The 20,552-nt window shown below is 42.7% G+C and overlaps 1 protein-coding gene across 5 annotated transcripts in view; it reads right to left on the bottom strand.

The window, feature by feature from the left end:
* The window catches only part of ARAP2 (ArfGAP with RhoGAP domain, ankyrin repeat and PH domain 2), a 619,943-nt gene that overhangs the window by 421,433 nt on the left and 177,958 nt on the right, over positions 1-20,552 (bottom strand). For all 5 annotated transcript variants that reach the window (XM_029589653.1, XM_029589667.1, XM_029589686.1 and 2 more), the window contains exon 7: positions 16,832-16,901. In XM_029589653.1, the coding sequence (XP_029445513.1) occupies positions 16,832-16,901 (70 nt within the window). The remainder of the gene's footprint in view (positions 1-16,831; positions 16,902-20,552) is intronic.

Genomic DNA, 20,552 nt, shown 5'->3' with positions numbered 1-20,552 from the left:
GCTGTACAGAGCACAAGTACCTGAAAGAGAAGTTGAGAAAGTACCTCCAAAATTCTTAGGCAAGGTGCATAGTTGGGGCTTTTATGGTATGTCTATGGGATACCTGCCCAGTAAACAATGCACATATATGCACCATGTTTAATGACTTTCAGAAATATTCATAAGTGTGAAGAAATCCAGACCAGAACACTTTCACTATTCACTCATTTACAAGTCTTCAGAATTTAGCTTATTGTGATGATAAAAAACTAGATTATGACTAACATGAATTATTGTCAACAAAGTTGAATTAGTGAAAACAGTGTACTCCCACCAGATCTATATATATGTAGGACTCATGTTTGTCATGGTAGGAGATAACTCACCTTCCCATGCAGAAACAAGTTTTATGAGCACAACAACAGTTTAGTGTCATAAAATCTGTTTAATTGACATAGCAGTCAGATAGTGCATGTTAAATGCTGACCAGAATATATAGAATTGAAACGGAAGCAAAGGCAAGCAAACGCTCCACAAAACATTTAAAGTATCAGATTCAACTGTGCTAATTCCCAAAGCAGGCAATCTCAAATTTCACCTTGATTGTTTGCTGTTTTTTCTGCTGATATAAGGTCACAGACCAATGGAGAGACATAATCTCCCCATTAATCATCCCTTTTATTTTTTTGTAAACAAACACTTGAAGTTATACTTTATGTCTGGCTGCTATATTATAAATTCTAAACATGTTCTATAAATATCAATAATTAATTGATCCTGTGGTTTCTGATTTATATTTATCCTTACAATAAAAGGGCTTTTTCAAACAAGTTAATGTTCTAAAGCAAATTGCTACTTTGTGTTGTCCTCACGCCTCAGTTGCTGTACCATGTTTAGGAGATGGAGACACAAGGCATTAGATTCTGATCTAAAAGATCAATATGTGACAGCCAAAGACAAATAAGGCAATCTGTGGAAAAACTATATGTTTTTATACACAAGAAAGTAGCAGTATCTAGACTACTACTTGTTCAGTTTTGGTGAGACATAGAAAGATCTTCTACCTGTAAACCCCTGTCTCAGGCATTCCCTGAGAATATGCAAGTAACCACCTTAGAGAGCTGCAGTATAGGAGAAAAACTGGCTGCAGACCAAATTAGAATTCTTCCAATGGGGAAACAGCACTGCTGCAAAATCCAAGGGGGAATCACACACCAGTCAAGAAAAGAACTCCCCACCAGAATGTGGTGTTCCAAAACCAAAACGTTTACTAGAAATTAATGAAGTCGAAGAAAACAAAATAAATATGACCAGACTTTTTGGATTCTCTAAAATGTAGTTCACATTCACAGTCCACCCATAAAAAATACAAGATAGATATAGAGCAATGAACTAGATCTCAGGGGTCTCTTCTGGCTTCCCATGCCTCCTAGATCCTCTAAGATAAATGTCAAATTCTGCATTCCAATTACATCTTCTTTGGATACCTGTAAATGCTGTAGACCATCAATAAAGGCTCCCCTCTCCTCTCCTTGAGATGGATATCCCCTAAAGGTTGCACCCACTGAGTCCTTACCAATGTTTTGGGTATAATAACAGAATATAGCTCCCAGCTGTGGATTTCTAACAGCTCACTAGAGATCCTTTGACAAAGAAACTTTTGCAGAAGGTTCAGATTTCCTCCATTGATGGAAACTGCAAGGAGAAATGCTCTCCTACCCTTAAAATGATAGAAAATAGGGGAGATAGATTTATTCTGTCTCTGTGAAAAAAGAAAAGTGGCCTTACCTTAAGAAAAATAGAGAAATTGGAGAAACTTCTCCAGAGAGCAAGACAGCACATATTCTGACTCTCTTAACTCCTCCAGGACTTTAGTAGTCAAACTCCCTTGTGTCTCATGTTAACACTTATAAAGGCTTTAGTCAGAGGCCTACCCTTTTTGGGATGACCAAGAATATCAATCAATGACCATTACTGTATATACTGCTGACACTCCCATTGCTGAAAAATTCTTAACTTTGTGTCAATGCCTAGTGGGTTATTTATACTCCTTTGGCTCAGTAAAGAAGCAAATTCTTCCCCACCTATGGCTTTTGTGAATAAAAATATTTCAATATAAAGTTTGAGGCTCCAATTTAAATCTAGCTGCCTTCATGTTGCCAACTTATAGGCTGATGCTGACTCTTTGCTCCTCACCCAACAGACTAATGTTACTGTTCTCCTTTCTCTTACCTGCCTGCCTCTCCCACCCCCATCCCCACCCCCTCACCAATTACATGGATCTGTGCAAGCGGTGTGACACTGGCAGTAATTCTCTTGGAAGTAATACTGGTTTAGAAAGTGTACACTTGCCCCCTTACTTAGAGGAAAGAACATGAAGAAAAAAAGGCAAAATAAACTTGCCCAAAAATGAAATTCAAATATTATAGCAGCAAAACACTGAGAGCTAGATATAGTATATGCTAAATTTTAAGTTAGTTCATATAACAAATAAAAAGTATGACAGCAAGTAAGAGCACTAACGGTGAAAGTAATTTAGACAAGAAAAACTATTAAATAATATTGACTATATAGTCTTCTTTTCTCTACAGACCAACAATGGTCACATGGCTTTGTCTTAGAGGCATTGGTTGCAGTAAAGGAAGGAAAACAATATACTGACAAATTTCTTGTGTGTTTATATCTAAAGCACATCACATCACTTTTCCCCTTCCTGGAAAAAAGAAGCAAAGGAGTAGACAAAAAATGTTTGACTACAGTTCATGTAGAAGGCCTATTAAGTGACAGTTTTGTCCTTTACAACGTTAGAGTCCACCTACAAATATTTCAAGTCTAACTTGTTTGGATTACTAGTTAAAAACAGGAACTGTTTTACATCTCTTAACAAAACAGAACAACTTTGATGCTTCAGACAGATAAATGTCTTATGAAAACATCTTATTTTTTGGAGGTAGGGTATTTCTCAATATCTCCCCTCTGGAATTGGGTAGCCTGGAGAGAATTTGCTCCTGGCTGAGTCTTTGATCTTGTGATCCTCCAGAGCGGTCTTTAGGATCACCTCTAGTTGCTGTCATCCATCTGAATGTCCCCTTTTGCTTAGTTCGTTACTGTGTCAAACCTCAAGCTTTTACACATCTCATCAGCCTCAGTTAGAGCCTGAGGAGTTTGGAGTTCCAACCCTCCCACTCCCCAAAGTGTCAATCCAGGGCTTCCTTAGCTGCTTACGTCTAGTTTTCTCAGTGAATTACCTTGCATGTTCCTCCATGGGGCCAGAGCAATATAGCTTCAGTCATGTCAGCTAACAGGTTCGAATAGCTTCCCTGTGAATGACATGACTCATCCCCACCTCCAGCTCCCCAAGAAAAGCCTCCACCACTACCATACGTACAAATAAACACACACCATCAATATTGGGAAAGGAGGGGAAGGAGGCTCAGCAGACAAAGCCACTGTCATCTTTCTCTCCCTCCCCTGACAGTGCCAGGAAGGAAAGAGAGAATTCCTGAAGGAAGGAGTCTGAAGAGGAGATAATGCCTGGAGAGAGGGGAGTTAAGGAAAGCGCGAGAGACTGTCTGGAGGGAGGGAAGAGAAGGGAAACAAGAAAGTGCATGTAGGAAGGTGGGGGAAGGGAGAAAACAAATGGAGGAAAAAAAAAAAGGGGGGGGGGGGGGAAATGCCTGGAGGTAACAAGGGAGATACAGAATGCCTAAAAGGAGAAAGGGAAGAAAATGGATTGAGGGAGAAGAGAAAATGAGTGCTTGGAGGGAGAGAGAAAATGCTTGGAGGAAGGGAGAGAAAATGCTTGAAAGGAGGAAGACAGAAAGAGCAAGAGAGAATTCTTAGAGGGGAGGGGGAGAAGGAGGGAGGAGAATGGATGGATGAAAGAAGGGGGTGAATGCCTAGAGCAAGAGAGAGAATGCCTGAGTGGAAAAGAGGGATAAAATGGATTGTGGGAGGGAGAAGTGGGGGAGAATGCCTGGAGGGAGAAAGAGAAGAGGATGGGAGAAAGAGAATGTCTGTAGGCAGGGGGAAGAAGAATGCCTGGGAGGTTCCATTTGCTCTACAGCCAGCCCTGAATTAAGCCTAAATTAGTAATTAAAAAATGATTCTTAGATCATTTGTTTCTTTTCTGTCTCTCCATCTACTGTGAACACAGTAGACCTGGGAGTTTAACTACACAGGATGCTAGTTTGACCACAGTCTTTTTTAGTACTGTTTTCTCACCTGCTAAACAGCTCACTGAACCCTTTCATTTCCTGAGCTGAAGTGCTGGCAGGCATCAGCATTTGAGTAAGAAAGAGGAACCCATGTCAGCTTTACATAAAGGAGTGTGATTGCTGTCTTAGTCCATTTCAATGCACAGATATAAAGATTAACAAAAAATACATTTCAGGTGATCCCTTTTTATTGGACTAACAATACATTTCATTAATAATAATTTAAGATGTATATAGTTCCAGTTGTACTCAGTTTACGATTGCTTTCCCTTCTCCTTTCCTTTATTTTCTCCTTTCTACTTCTTTCTCCCATCCCCTCCTTTTACCCTTTTCTTGCCTGCCCCCCCCCCCCCCCCCCACGTTCATTGTAATTTCCCTTCCTTACTGCAGTTCATTGTAAACCGTCGTGATGTGTTTTACGAATGTTGGTAAAGAAAAGTTCATAAATAAATACATAAATACATACATACATACATTATTACAAGAGAGTTTTAGTTCTTGAAAGCTAGGCATGCAATGCAGTTAGTCCAATAAAAAGATATCATGTGATACAACTTTTTTTTATTTTTGTTAATCTTTATTTTTGTGTATGTTAGCTTTGAGAGTATAATGGCAATCTTCACATTCTCCTGTACACAGGAGAATATGTGTGCTTGTTACTGGCGCACAGAGCTACCATCATCCTAGCAAACCTTGAGAAAATCCTTGAGGATCGGGGCAAGGACTTATTAAATGTTTAAGTTCAGCACAAGTAAAATGGTAGCGTGCTACTCCTTGAAGCTAATTATCTAAGCTAATTAAAGTTTATTGCTGTCTTTCCAAATTTTGAAATCCTTTTGCAGATGGGTAATATTTTAGCAAGATAATGTAAAAATGTTGCAGAAGAAAATTGATCCAGCTAAAATTCCTCACCCTCTTTATTTCTTCTAGGTGATAGCAGCTGTGATCTCTACATTGTGATATAATGTTAATATATGCATATAAGATATACAAAGCATTTTGTTTGAACTATTGGTTCCATGAATTACATTACAGGCCTCATTTAGATATAATTCAAGCCCAGAAAGCCTTACCCAAACCACAGCAAGGCTTAAATTCCTGTTGATTTCAGCAATTCTAAATGAAAAGCCCCGTATAATTTTGTTTTGTAAATTATATTAGGCTTGTATGGTCAGGGGAAAGCACAGCTAACAATAATATACTGTTATGACCTGAGTATTTTGGAACACAGAGGCAGAGGAATGCCTGTTTGGTTTGGGATGTGGGGGTTCAACCAAATCAACCAAGGTTTGCCCCTCCATTTCACCTTGTGCTCCCAATGCTAGTTTCCTATTTTATGCTTACAGTTAATGGCATTCTTTCTTATATATTCTCTGAGTAAATCATAGAGTATGATTATTCATTTCCAGACCAACCAATAAAAAGCCTGATGCTAGAAAATCAGGTATACTGGTAAAGGTAAGAACAAAACAATAGTATTACTAATAGATGTGTCAGTAGTAAGTGACTATTCTGTACTATGTATGGAGAAAGAGACGATCATCAAGTCCCAAGAGATATATTCAAAGACCATGAAAATGTAGCATAAAGATATAAAAGCAGTCCTGTTTGCTTAGGCACCATGAGAACTTTCAAGCTCTCTTCAATATGTTGCCTGAATATATTGCACTGTGCAAGCTGTAGAAAGAAAGCAAAATTGCTTACCTTGTAATAGGTATTATCCCAGGACAGCAGGATGTAGTCCTCACATATGGGTGACACCATCAGATGGAGTCCTGGTACGGAAAACTTCTGTCAAAAGTTTCTAGAAACTTTTGGCTGGCACTCTGAGCCTACTGAGCATGCCCAGCATGGCATGATATTCTCAGCCACAGGGGTCTCCCTTCAGTCTCGTTTGTAGCAGTATGCATAAGCTAAAAAAATAAAATAATAAAACATATCGGACCCAACTCCGCGGGGTGGCAGGTGGGTTCTGTGAGGACTACATCCTGCTGTCCTGGGATAACACCTATTACAAGGTAAGCAATTTTGCTTTATCCCAGGACAAGCAGGATGATAGTACTCACATATGGGTGATTAGCAAGCTACATCACCCAAGCTGAGTCATTCTTATATTAAGCCAACAGTATACAACTTGTGCAACGGGCACAACAACTGGAAAAAATGAGGCAGCCTGAAAATCACAGCAGGATGGATGTAGGAGTTGGAGTTATAATGGAAATAAGTTCTTTAAGACAGATTGTCCAAAGGCTGAATCTTGTCGTCCTTCTTTGTCCAGACAATAATGAGCTGCGAAGGTGTGAAGGGAACTCCATGTTGCAGCTTTACATATGTCTAGGATGAGCACTGAACGATAGTGTGCTACTGATGTGGACATAACCCTTACTGAATGTGCTTTTATTCGCCCCTGAAGAGGAATCTTTGCTTTTTCGTAACAGAATTCAATACAGTCTGCTAGCCAGTTGGAGAGTCTGTTTTCCTACCGCAACTCCTGGTTTATTTTTATCGAAAGAAACAAAGAGTTGGGTGGATTTCCTATGGACTGTCGTGCGGTTCAGGTAAAAAGCTAGTGCATGTTTACAGTCCAAGGTGTATAAGACTCTCTCTCCCTGGTGAGAGTGAGGTCTTGGAAAGAAAGTAGGCAAGACTCTTGACTAATTTATATGAAAGTCTGTTACCAATTTTGGTAAGAATTTGGGGTGAGTGCGAAGGACTACTCTGTCATGCAGGAACCTTGTGTAGGGTGAGTATGTGACGAGAGCTTGCAACTCACTGACCCTTGTAGCTGATGTAATGGCTACTAAGAAAAGCACTTTCCATGTAAGGAATTTTTCTTCACAAGAGTGTAGAGGCTCGAATGGTGAGCGCATGAGCCTTGTTAGTATTAAATTCAGGTCCCATTCAGTGACCAGGGATCGAATGAGAGGCTTAAGGTGAAGTAAGCCTCTCATGAACCTACATACTAGGGGTTGTGCTGTTATTGCCGCATCTCCTATTCCCTTGTGGTATGCCACTATGGCGCTTAGGGGTACCCTTACAGAGGATGCTGGAGACCAAAATCCGACAGGTGGTATAGGTAATCTAGTAAAGAAGAAATGGGGCAGGAGAAAGGGTCTATACCTTTTTGTGTGCACCATTTTGTAAATCTAGTCCACTTAAAGTGGTAGGATTTATGTGTGGAAGGCTTTCGTGAAGCTACTAGAACTTGAGAGACTTGTGTTGAAAGATTAAGTGGTTGCAGAACTAAGCTTTCAACATCCAAGCTGTTAGGGCAAGAGTTGTCAAGTTGGGTTGACACAACTTGCCTTGATTCTGAGTTATAAGAGTGGGCTCTATGCCCAGGCAGATTGGTTGTGAGATTGAGAGGTCAAGGAGTATGGGAAACCATACTTGTTGAGGCCAGTACGGGGCTATGAGAATCATTGTCCCTCTGTTCTGTTGTAGCTTCATGAGAGTTTTCGCTATGAGCGGAATTGGAGGATACGCATATAAAAGACCTGTGTTCCAGGGGCGAGCAAATGCGTCCCTGGGGACTGTTTGTGAACGTCCGTGGAGGGAGCAGAACCTTTCCACTTTGTGGTTCAGTTTGGATGCAAAGAGGTCTATGGTTGGGCAACCCCAGCGTTGAAAGATTTTGCTCGCTACACGTGGGTCCACCGACCATTCGTGGTGATTGAAATGTTGACTGAGATCGTCCGCTAGGATGTTTTTGATGCCAGCCAGATAAGTTGCTCGGAGATGTATGGAATGCTCTAGAGCAGCGGTTCTCAACCTGTGGGTCGCGACCCCGGCGGGGGTCGAACGCCCAAAACACAGGGGTCCCCAACCACCGGTCCGCGGACCGGGACCGGGCCGTGGGAGTTTTTTGCCGGTCCGCGGCGCCGCCAAGCACCGGCAGGTGTGTCGCGCGCTCCCGGTCTCTCCCGCTGCCGTTGCCGCCAGGCTGTCAGCACGTTCAAGCCCAGCGGGAACGGCAGTGGCGCTAGAAGAAGCTCTGCACCCGCGGCTGGGCCTTTTCTTCTTCCTGCGCCTGCCCCCCCCTCCCGTGACCCGGAACAGGAAGTGAATCGCGGTGCGCGGGAAGGAGAGAGAGCCGCGCTGCGCGAAAAAGTAGCAGCAGCGGCTGCAGCATCGGTCCCCGAGCAATAGAAGCAGCCGGTAATGGAGAAAGGAGACAGCAGCATGAGCCTCCCGCGGCCGATGGGATTCTTCTTTCTTGGCCAGCGGAGGCTGCTGCAGCTCCCATTTGTGCTCGGGGGAGAAGAGGAAGTGAGTGAGAGAAAGAGAGAGAAGCAGCCAGCCAACCTGTGTGTGATTGACTGGTCAGAGAGCTGATGTGTGTGTGTGTATGTGAGAGACAATGAAAGTGATTGCTCAGGGAGGTGACTGATGTGTGTGTGTGAGAGAGAGAAAAAGCATGGAAGTGAGAAGTCTGGGTATGTGAGAAAGCATGAGCGTAAGAAGCCTGGTGTTGTGGTAGTGAGAAACCTGGGTGAGTGTGCATGCATGAGAGAGAGAGACTGCTTGGTAAGGTGATGGTGTGTGTGAGAGAAAAAGACTGGTGTGTGTGTGTGTGAATATGAGAGAATGTGATTCAGGGAATGAGAAGCCTGTGCACGTGGAGAGTGAGCATGGAAATGAGAGAGACTGGTGTGTGTGTAACAGAGAGAAAGTGATTATGGGAATGAGAAGCCTGTGCATGTGGAGAGAACAAGCATGGGAGTGAGAGACTGGTGAGTGAGTGAGTGAGTGTGTGTGTGTGTGTGTGTGAGAGAGAGAGACAGAGAAAGTGATTATGAGAATGAGAAGCCCATATATGTAAGTAGAACACGGGAGTGGGAAGCCTGTGTGTGTGTGTGTGTGTATGGCATGAGAGAAACTGTTCAGGAAGGTGACTGGTGTGTGTGTGCCAAAACTGTTTGGGAGATGATTGGTGTGTGAGAGACAGAAACTGGTCATGGGGGCATGACTGGTTTGGTGTGTGTGTGTGAGAGACATGGGCACTAAGGAAGAGGACCATAAGTATAGAGCTTAGCTTCTACTGCTGCTTCTGGTGAGTGCCACGGCCTGCAGGGAAGGGGAGTAGGAGAGCTGCTGGAGGGGGTAAGTAAAGGTGGCTTTTTAAGTTTATTTTTCTTGACTGCCATTTTAATTGTGTGATGTCTGCTTTTTTGAAATATTTTATTGGTGTTTGGAGAATGTTTAATAGTTTTTATGAGTTTTTAATTGTTGGATGTTCATAGCTGTTTTGAAACATTTATTATGCTTATTAGTATAGTTTTACAATTATTTCTGTGTGGGGATCTATAGCTGCTTGCTAGTTCTGTTTTCCTAATAAGAGGTGTATTGGTTTTTAGGACCTGATTTAATATTTGTAGTGTTGCCTTTTCATAGATAGGGTTGCTCCTGTTTGAGTGTATTCCATAATACAGGTGTAACTGTGTGCGGATTAGTTTATGTGCATTACTACAGATCTTGGGAGTATGTTAGGTCGGTTCTGTATCTGTTACCGAGATGAGATATTTTGCTAGCATGTAAGCGTTTGTATCGGTCTTATTTGTTGTGTTTTCTCAGAGGACATGCATTGGTGGTAAACTGCTGTCTTTTCATAAGTAGGGCTATTGAGCCTGGAAATAGAAGGAGTTTGAGTTGCTGTTACTGAGATGTCACTAGAACCAGAATATCTTTTTTGTAGGGTGAGTTGTATGGGGAATGTCATAATTCTGCTTTACATCCATTATTGTGGGTCAGGGGGGTTCCTGTGGATACAAACTGTACTTTTACATCTAGCCCCGTGATGATCATGGGTCAGTGTGCCATGCATGTGAGAACCTATGGTGAGTTGAGTTACATTCACATTATAAATGTCATAATTAAATGATAAGTGTGCACTAAAATCCAACCCCATCCATAACCCCGCCCCCATATGACCAAAGCCCCACCCTCACCCCACCCTCACGGGGCGAGGGCGGGGCGAGGGGTCACCGCAACATGAGGAACTGTATTGCGGGGTCACGGCATTAGAAAGGTTGAGAACCACTGCTCTAGAGCCAAGCCCAAATCTGTACTGCTTCCTGACATAGCAGATAAGAGCATGTGCCTCCTTGTTTGTTTATGTACCATATTGCTACTGTGTTGTCTGTTTGTATCAGCACAGTCTTGTTTGAGAGGCAGTCTTTGAAGGCATAAAGGGCATATCACATTGCTTGACGTTCCAAGAAGTTTATCTGATACTGCTTTTCGAGCGTAGTCCACGTCCCTTGTGTTTGAAGGTTGTTGACGTGAGCTCCCCCATCCAAGGTTGGAGGCATCTGTAGTTAGGATGACTTGCGGATTTGCCTGTTAGAATGGGAGACCAGCTTTCAATGCTGTTTGATTTGTCCACCAGTGGAGCGATAGGTGTGGCTGGTGGGTGATTTGAATTGTGCACGACAGTGGTTGGAAAGCTTGTAGCCATTGAGATTTCAAAGTCCATTGAGTTCTTCTCATGGCTAACTTTGCCATAGGAGTGATATGTACTGTCGAGGCCATGTGTCCTAGGAGAACCAGAATTTGATGGGCGGATACGAACTGGTGATGAATTATAATGTTTGCCAAGCGTGCCAGATTGTCGGCACGCTTGGAAGGGAAGCTTTCACCACTGTGGTTTCGAGGTCTGCTCCGATGAATGTGAGGAGTTCAGATGGCTCGATGTGGGATTTTGGATAATTGATGAGAAATCCCAGGAGGTGCAATAGTGTTGTTGTGGTTTCCAAGGCAGAGAGAGCTCCCTGCCTGGATGGACTTCTGATCAACCAATCGTCTAGGTATGGAAAAACATGAATGCTGTTTTTTCTTAGATGTGTGGCCACTACTGCTAGGCATTTTGTAAATACTCAAGGAGTAGAGGCCAATCCAAATGGTAGGACTCGATACTGGTAATGATTCTTTCCCATGACGAATCGTAGGTACTTGCGATGTTGTGTGGAAATTGATATGTGTGAATAAGCGTCTTGTAGATCCAGAGAACAGAGCCAATCTCCCTTTTGAAGTAACGGAAGGATGGTTCCCAGAGATACCATCAGAAAGCAGAAATGTGTGGTTTTTACAATGCATCCTTGAGCGCAGCAGACCTTTACGCCAGCCCCGCGCTGGCATAAACTTTGCTGCATTGCAAGGGCGCACTGAACGCACAGGAATTTTTTGCATCATTTGGATTAGCAAATAGCCTCATCTACATGTACTTCACATGTAATGAGAGCTATTAGCTATGCACTCAACTGGATGCACATTTTGGACATGCAAACCTCTATTTTGTGTCTGGAGTTATGGACGTGCTTCCAAAATGTGCATCCAATCATGTGTTGAGCCATGCACAGGCCACAGTGCATGATATTGCATCAGTTGCTGGACGATGTGGTTAGTGCAGTTAGTGTAGCTGGGTTCAAAAAAGGTTTGGATAAGTTCTTGGAGAAGTCCATTAACGGCTATTAATCAAATTTACTTAGGGAATAGCCACTGCTATTAATTGCATCAGTCTTCAACAACCACTCTTCAAGGAACCCCTTGATATGTGGTAATGTGCAGTGGCTATATTGCATCAGTGGCATGGGATCTTCTTACTGTTTGGGTAATTGCCAGGTTCTTGTGGCCTGGTTTGGCCTCTGTTAGAAACAGGATGCTGGGCTTGATGGACCCTTGGTCTGACCCAGCATGGCAATTTCTTATGTTCTTATGTAGTCTGTTTATGCTGCACAAAACTGGAAAACTACAAAAATAAAAACCATTTCATCCTTCATTTTTGTGGAGAATGGGTGGGCAGTATGTTGGAGATGCCAAGCTCCCATCATTGCTTCTGTGGGGATGTTACATAATACCCACTCCTATCACCTGCCAGAACAAAAGAGACTTGGTGGCTTCCACATAACACCTCCTGTCCCACTCTGTGTAGTACTGTGTCCTCCCAGCCCAAAACTAATATCCTTGCCAAGCATCAGTGGCTAGCATCATCACTTTGTCCAACATTTGAGCCCAAAACCTTGCCCAGCACCATCTCTTTGCTCAGCACCAGTATTATCTGACTCCCTCTCTTTCTCTGAGAAAATAAAGGCATTTAATCAATGTCTGGATTGTATTTCTTAGTGGCAAGGTAATTCTAAATTGAAAGTTAATCCATCAAAGTCAGAGGCTGTAAGGTTAAGTCAACTGAATTTGCATTCAAAACAAATTTATAAAATGGATGGCATTAACAACCCCCTGAAGTAGGTAATTACAGTATTAGAAATTAAATTAGATTGTAATTTGACTATGTCTAGCCAAATTTCCACGGTTTCAAAAACTACCCTGTATCTCAGCTTCATCTAGCATTTGAACCCATTTCTGGATAAACCAGATTTAATAACTCTGATCCAAGCTTTTCTTGTATCATGCTTAGACTATAGCAATTCATTATATATAGGGACATGAGTTGCCTCCTTAAGACATCTACAAGTCTTGCAAAATATGGCAGCCAGGGTGGTCACTGAATCATTTAAATATGGTTGTTTTCCCATTATTGAGGGATTTACACTGGCTGCCTGCGGGAGCTAGAATTAAATTTAAGATTTTATGCCTGGCATGTTTAGAGGGCTATACACAATGATGAGAAAGCAAAATCTATTTATAGATATCAAAATCTTGCAATACAATTTTAACATACATTTAATACATATACTGGTCAAATTTAAAAGCCCTATGTGTACCAAAGCTGGGAGATACATGCATGACTCGGGCTAGCCCATGCTGTGCAGATTTTAAAAACAGCACAAGTATGCGCATATCTTCCATTACACACATAAAAAAAGTTTTCACAAAAAGGGCATGAGCAGGCCAGGAATGCACCATAAAGTCAGCGTTTAAATGGTTATGTGCAAAAATGTGCACCAGGTTCCCCGACTGCAGAACTTTACTTCTGCTATGGATGGTGTGGAAGTCATGTAATAAAAATAACCAGGCTAGTCAGTGGGGTTTTAAGGATCATGGGGTAATAGGGTAAAAGGGAGGCAGGTTAGCTAAATGGATTAGGAAGTCCTCTCCTTTACTGGGGCAAACTGGGAGTGTACTGGGAAAAAGGGCTAGTTCGTCAGTTTGTGTACCTACTAAAATTCCCTCCACTTACATGCACATGCCCATGTCAATATAAAATTGTGCGCATATGTACGTGCATATAGCCAATTTTATAACTTGTGCGCATATATACCCATATATGTGCGTATGTTATAAAATCACTGCGTATATGTGCACGCACCAGAAAATATGCGCACATGTGCGGCCTCATGTGGGTCTTAATATGTACTTCAAAGTTCAAATATTTCAATTATAAAAATACACATCAATCATACAGGTGCACAATACCAAATTTGACGCTTCAATTAGAAACCACATAACTCTTGCACACATTGGGACAGATTTTAAAACCTGCGCAGATTTGTTCGCGTAATCTGGCACGAACAAATCTACGCCCGATTTTATAACATGCGCGTGCAGCCGCGCACATGTTATAAAATCCAGGGTTGGCGTGCGCAAGGGGGTGCACAATTGTGCAACTTGCGCACGCCGAGCCGCACAGCCTGCCTCCGTTCCCTCCGAAGCCGCTCCGAAATTGGAGCAGCCTCGGAGGGAACTTTCTTTCCGCCCTCCCGCACCTTCCCCTCCCTTCCCCTACCTAACCCGCCCCCCAGCCCTACCTAGAACCTCCCCTTTACCTTTGTTGAAGTTACGCCGGCCGACAGCCGGCCCGCGATCCCGGGCACAGCGGCAAATGGCCCTGCCCCCTGGATCGCCCCGGACCGCCCACTCCCTGCCCCTTTTTGCAAGTCCTGGGATATATGTGCATCCCGGGCCTAGCGCGCGCCACCGATCCTATGCAAGATAGGCTTGGCGCGTGCAGGGGGAGGCAGGGTTAGGTTTTTGGGGGTTGCGTGCGTATCTTACACGCGCAACCCTTTGAAAATCTACCCCATTATCCGAACATACCTGGCCAACACTCACGATCACTATCAATCATACCAAACTCTAACCCACTGAAAACACTCCTTGTGCTGATTTTCTCATATATTGCACACAACCACTCACATTCACAAAACAACCTTTTCTCTAAACATATATTTCCTGAAACATTTTCTGTTTTGAAAAAATGTTTCCCGTTATGTTCTGTTCCATAATAACCATAAACATATAACTTTCTTAATCGCGGATAATCCGCCTACTTCAATTCTTCAATATCTTTATTCTTCTTTCACTTTGGATGTTCTTCTTGGGTATTCTTAGTGAAACAGTCCTAGTCCAACAAAAGTTCCAAAGGTCCCTCATTTTACCCAAATCGGGCTTCAAGGGACTTAAATGACCAAATACCATCCTTAACTTATTGAAAGTTGATCAACCGGCACTTCTCAATCTTAAACATCAGAATGCCATATAGATGCCAATTTCAACTAAAGTGGACCTGCATCGCTGCTCAAAAACACTTCAACCCAAAGACAACAACAATATAAATCATGATAACGGTTATGTTTAGAGGGCTGCCACATTATTTGGCAAAGTTATTATCCCAATATGAGCAAAGAGATCTTGACACAACAGGAACTGTTCAGTTCCTTCACCATTTTTATGGAATCACTTCCTTTTGAAAACCATCTTGAAGATAATTATGGGAGGTTTAGGAAGAAAAGCATGATGTGGCTTTTAAACATATTTTGATTGGATCTCAAATCAGAGACTACTTTTTAGATAAATTTTCTCTTTTACATTTACTTATCTGATGAGGTTTACTAGAAACATAGCAGTAGAAATACTTTCCACGTGAGTTCTATCGAAGGATAATAGTGGAGTGATTTGTTTTATGTTAGAGCACTTATCCTTGAGTTAGGCAATAGCTGTTTCAGTGTATATAATGTTAGGTCGCTTGGGGCATTTTAATTATGTATTTTGGAACTTTGGGGCTGGGTTTGGGAGAGAGAGTGGTAAAAGTTTATTAGTTTTATGTGTTATGTATGATAGTCTTCATTTTTTTTATTTATTAGTTTTTCAAAACTATTACAAAGTAAGAATCAACTTTGCAAAATGAAATATTAAAGTTTTGAACATACATACTAATTACACAAATTACAAATAAGAAGTAAACATATTTGTTCAAAAACTAAACATCATAGAGGCAATTCCAAGAGGACAAAATTTGTGAGGATTTTTTTTTTTTTAAACATTATAGTAGAATAATTTGGATATTCATGAAAGTTTCAACAATATACTAATTACTGACACCTCCATAGTCTTTTGTTTTATATTGATTATTTATGATTTTAATTGGAAGCCACTGTGAAATTATTTTATGAATGGTAGTATATCAAATTGTATTAAGCTTAAATTTTCTCTTGTGCACAGTAGCTTCCCCAGTCAGGATGGGGAGAGGAGATAGTGAGAGGGCTGCCGTGAGGAAGTGGAGGGAAGGATGAGGGATGAAGAAAGAACTAGGAGAGGAGAAGGGGAGAGATCTGGGAATGGGGAAGGAAGCAAAGAAGAGGAGAGAGAAGAGGGAGAATATCAGAGAGAGGAAGAAGAAGAGAGAGATTATAGGATCAAGGAGATAAGTGGACTGGGGGAAGCGAGGTTCATGTCTCCATCCCTACTCTGGTCCTGTTCCCTCTCACATCCCAATCAGACAGTCAAACTGCCCTCAAGTCTGCAAGCTAATTCCCTGTGTAAACCACTTCCCCAGCTAGCCAGCTAACCAACCTCAATTTATTTGATTTATATTCTGCTTTTCAGGCACTTCAAAGCAGATCAATCACTCCCAGCCAGTTTTTACACACACTCCCTCTCCCCCACATAGTCTCATCTCAGCTAGCAGTCAACCTCCAGCCTTGGACTCCCTCCCCCAGCTAGCCTCAGGCTCACACACCAACCCCTCAGTCAGCCTCTAGTGTCAGACTTACACAGCCAGCCTGTCTACCCCCACCCCAATAAGACAGTCCCTTACCCTGCAGTCTCTCATGCACTGTCCTGGAACTGCTGTTAGTGTTACCAGTACAACGTGGGTGCCATATTCTTCTGTTGTTCTGCATGTTCTATGAGACCAACAGAGAGCCATGTATTGCCGACACAAGTGCTTTGAGAGCACTCAAGTACTTTGAATGCTTGGCCGAAAAGTTGGTCGGGCCAGAGCCCTTCTTACTCTCTCCCAGATTCTCCCTCTTCTCCCTCTTGGGCACTATCATAGTTAATTTAGTAGAAAAATTGTATATTGTACATTAATCTATCCCAACAATAAGTATTATAAAAGTTAGCAAAGAAGTTGGGAAAAGACAATACTTTAATCAGACTTTTAGTACTATTAAATTTTCCTTTTCAGGGAGTTAGGATTGCTTGAGGAAAGGTCTTGTATGGTTCCAAAACCTGGCATTTTAAAACATTTGCTTTCATAGTAAAAGTAGCACATCTTCCCCAACTCTTTTCTTGGCTTTTATCTTAAATCTGTGATCATTATGCCACTTCAATGATAGGGAAAAACACATTTATAATCTAGTTTTAATGGTAAATATATTTTAATATGGAAATTTGTGCATAAACATTCAGATGAAGTATAATAGAATTCACAATATTCTTTTCCTATATATGCTTACCTTCTCATTATTGTAGTAAGATAAACTATCCCCATCAAACTTCACCCAGCGCTTCTGAAACATGTAGCTTCTGTAAAATAAAAATAGCCACATACAAAATTAACTACCTTTCCTCTTAGAAAGCAAAGCTAATAATGCATCAACTGGGACACAAAGTCTGATAAAACCTCGGGAATACTTAAAATTAAAACACTGTTGGGGTGCTGAACTTAAAAAAGCTGTTGATCATATTGCTGCAATAAAAGTAAAAGTTCTACATTTTTCTCCATGGTTTTCAGAGGAGCTGCAAGTTTTAAAGAGAAATGCACACAAACTGGAACAAATTTGGAAGAATTAGAGATCTTTGGTAAATAGATCATATCAATTACATATTAGCCTATACAATTTAAAAAATCAAATTAGCTAAAAATTATTTCTTTGAGGGGCTAGCTAAAGTCTCAAGTTGATCGCATGAAATTTTTTTGTCTTATAAAATGTTAACTCATCAACCGGTATTGAAGAGTGGAATAGAAACTTTACATACTCTAGATCAGAGTTTCCCAAACCTGTCTTGGGAACTCCATATCCTGTCAGGTTTTTAGGATATCCACAATGAATATGCATGAGATAAATCTGTATATCATTGAGCCTGGGCACCCCTATTTAATACATTCCAAAATCCTGATCTGCCTTCTTTGATCAACTTAGGAAGAAGGTCTAAGGAGAAATTGTTTCCTTAGACTGTAACAAAAATTTTGTTAGTTTCATTAAGTCTAATCTCAGAGAGGAAGCCAGAAAACAACTGTTTTCAGAAACTGTAGTTTGAACTGTCCTTACTATACTAATCTCACTCTTGAAAGCACTACGATGTTTCAAAATGTTGGTGAAAAGATGTTATCCTACTGAGTTATAATCAAGAGCAGGGCTTCCCAAAACCTGTCCTGGGGACCCCCATAGCCAGTCATGTTTTCAGGATATCCACAATAAACATGCATAAGATAAAGTCTTTAGTTCCTGATCAGGTCATCATCCTAGTTGACCTATCTGATGCTTTTGACACTGTCGATCACCCAGCTAGCCATTGATGTTGTGTCCTCACTAAGACTCTCTTCTGTCTTAGTTCTTTTCTTACCTCTTCCATCACACATTTAATGAATGCGTTGGTGGATTCTCCTCCACTATTATTCCATTATCAATTGGTATGCCTCAGGGCTCTGTCTCAGAACCCCTCTTCTCTCTCTATACTTTATTCCTCAGTGCACTGATCTCCTCCCATGGCTTTCAGTACCATTTTAAGCTCACAGATGTACCTCTCTACAGCAGAATTTTCACCTGGAATCCAGTCCCAAATCTCAGTCTGATTGTCTGATATTGTCACGTACATGCCCCATCACTACCTTAAATTTAAAATGGCCAAGACAGAGCTTGTTATCTTTCTCCCCAATCCACCTCACTCTCCTCACATTTCTCTATTTCTGTGGATAATGCTGTCATTCTTGTAATCCCCTCAGCCAGTAAACATGGGGTCATATTCAAATCCTCTCTCTTTCTCTACACACATCCAAAACATTGTAAAAAGGTGTCATTTCTTTCTCTATAAAGTCACCAAGTGCCTTCTGAAGCTTTGATCTCTCTTAGTCCTGATACTCGGCTACCATCATTTTTAGATATGGAGTGGCATGAGGTCTCAGAGGGAGGGAATCCAGTACTTGGATTAGTTTCCAGTTCTCCTATTTGTGTTGAGCTTTAACCTGTTGTATTGTAGACCTCTGTTTTACCATTCTGCTCGTGGGGCCCAACTGCAAGCAGCCTCTCACCTCTCGCGGCCTGGAGGCCGCCAACGTCACTGTTCCCCATGGCTCGGGTGCCTCCACTGAGGCCTGCTTCTCTCACAGTGGGAGCCAGCACCAGCATGGTCTTTCCATCATGGTGGGAACTGCTGCTGGTATGGTTCTTCTTTGCGGGGTGGACCCGTCATCATGCTGCCCCTCCCGTGGCCCGAGTGCCACTGCTCTTTCTGGGGGTGGGAGCACCACTGCTGCTCCTCCCTTGTGGCCCAGAGGCTGCTGATGCCCACTCTTCTGGTGTAGCAGGGAAGCTGCTGCTGCCTCCTACTTTATGGCAGTGAGCCACCAATGTTCCAGCCTCATCTTCTTGGCCTGTTGCCACCAGCGTTGTCTTCTGCTCTGTCTTCTTCATGGCAAGGAAGCCGCTGCTGCTACTATTCTTGGCCCTGGCTTCTCCATAGGTGCGCCGCCGTGCCTCTCTCCTAGATTTAAAGAGCCCATGGTGGGAAAAGCCCCATGGCCCTGCTTGATGACATCATTTGTTGTCGCATCCTCAGCCCTATAAGAGGGCTCTTCGCCAGTCCCTTGTTGCCTTCGCAAGGAGCTGTCTGCTCCTGGATGCTCTGTTCCTGTTCTTCTATCCAGGAGGCATCAAGATCCATCATTACTCCTTCAAGGTCCTCTGTTCTTCGTGGGAGCTCTCTTGTCTTTGTCCATTGTTCATGGTCTTTCATCGGATCCTGTGTCCTTGTCTGTCCTGTTTCCTGATGTTCCAGTTCTCCGGTTCCTGTCTTCAGATGTTTATGTCTTCAGATGTTCCAGTCTTCCTTGTTTCCTGTCTTCTGATGATCCAGTTCTTCGGTCCCTGTCTCTAGTTGCCCCAGTCTCTTCGGTTCCTGTGTCCAGTTGTCCCTGATTCTCTGTTCCTGGTTCCGGGTATTCCAGCCTTGTCTCACCCACCGGATTTCACCTCTAGATGACCATCCTATGAGTAAATCCGTATCTGATCCGGTGTCCTGTTCCCGGTCATTGAAGCCCTGTTCTTGTAAGGTCTTTCTTCAAATGCTGCCCGGATTCTTCCCTTATCCTGAGCTTTAGTCCTGTGCTTGTCCTGCTCTCCGCATGGTCCGTGACCAGCCTTTCCGGTTGTTTAGGGCGCACAGTGGGACAGCATGGTCCGCGACCAGCCCACAAGCGGCTGTGTAGGGCACCCTGAGGGGCAGTGCCTGCCTGAGACTCCAAGTGCCTATGACTCGTCCAAGTCTCCAAGTGCCTACGTCTCATCCAAGTCTTCAAGTGCCTATGTTTCATTCTTGTTCCAGAGTCATTGCTTGTCCTCAACCTCTGTCCGTCCTGTCACACCTGCTGTTCCCAGGTGGCGGGTCTGAAAGGACTATCGAGTGGCCAGAGAGCTACCCCAGAGACCAGCATTGCATTGCTGGGTCTCTTCTGGTGCATTTGATTTCAGCAGAGGTCTGAGTACTCCGAATCTTCAGCCTGTCCACTCATGCTTGGATACACCTCGCCTGCCTCAGCGCTTCTCTAGAGTTCCTCTCTGGGGCCATGCCGTGGCCCAAGGGCACACTCTCTCTCCCGAACAAGCGATCGCTCGCCTGCGCTCGCAACAGATTGCAAAGGCCATGTGCCCGGGGAGCATGTTCATGTGATGGGCCCATGTTTTGGATTTCCAGAATTTTTTGATCCAAGATTTTTGTCCAAGTTTTTCTCGTGAATCCCTTGACCTGCTGGAGGCACCAGTCATTGTTGGAATTTTGTTTTTTCCTATGACCCGCAGGAGGCACCTGCATCTACTTGATAGCAAACAACTTTCTTCAGGAAGCATCCTTATTGCCTGGAATATTTTTTCAATGACCTGCAGGAAGCACCTGCACCCAGGTTTAATGGCTCCTTCATCTTGGTGAGCTGGGAAAAAACTAAGATGTCTACATTTTTTT

The sequence above is a fragment of the Rhinatrema bivittatum genome, chromosome 1, assembly GCF_901001135.1.
Source record: "Rhinatrema bivittatum chromosome 1, aRhiBiv1.1, whole genome shotgun sequence".
Classification (NCBI taxonomy): Eukaryota; Metazoa; Chordata; class Amphibia; order Gymnophiona; family Rhinatrematidae; genus Rhinatrema; species Rhinatrema bivittatum.
Note: the sequence above shows the minus strand (reverse complement) of the source record. Positions and strands in the feature narration are given on the sequence as shown.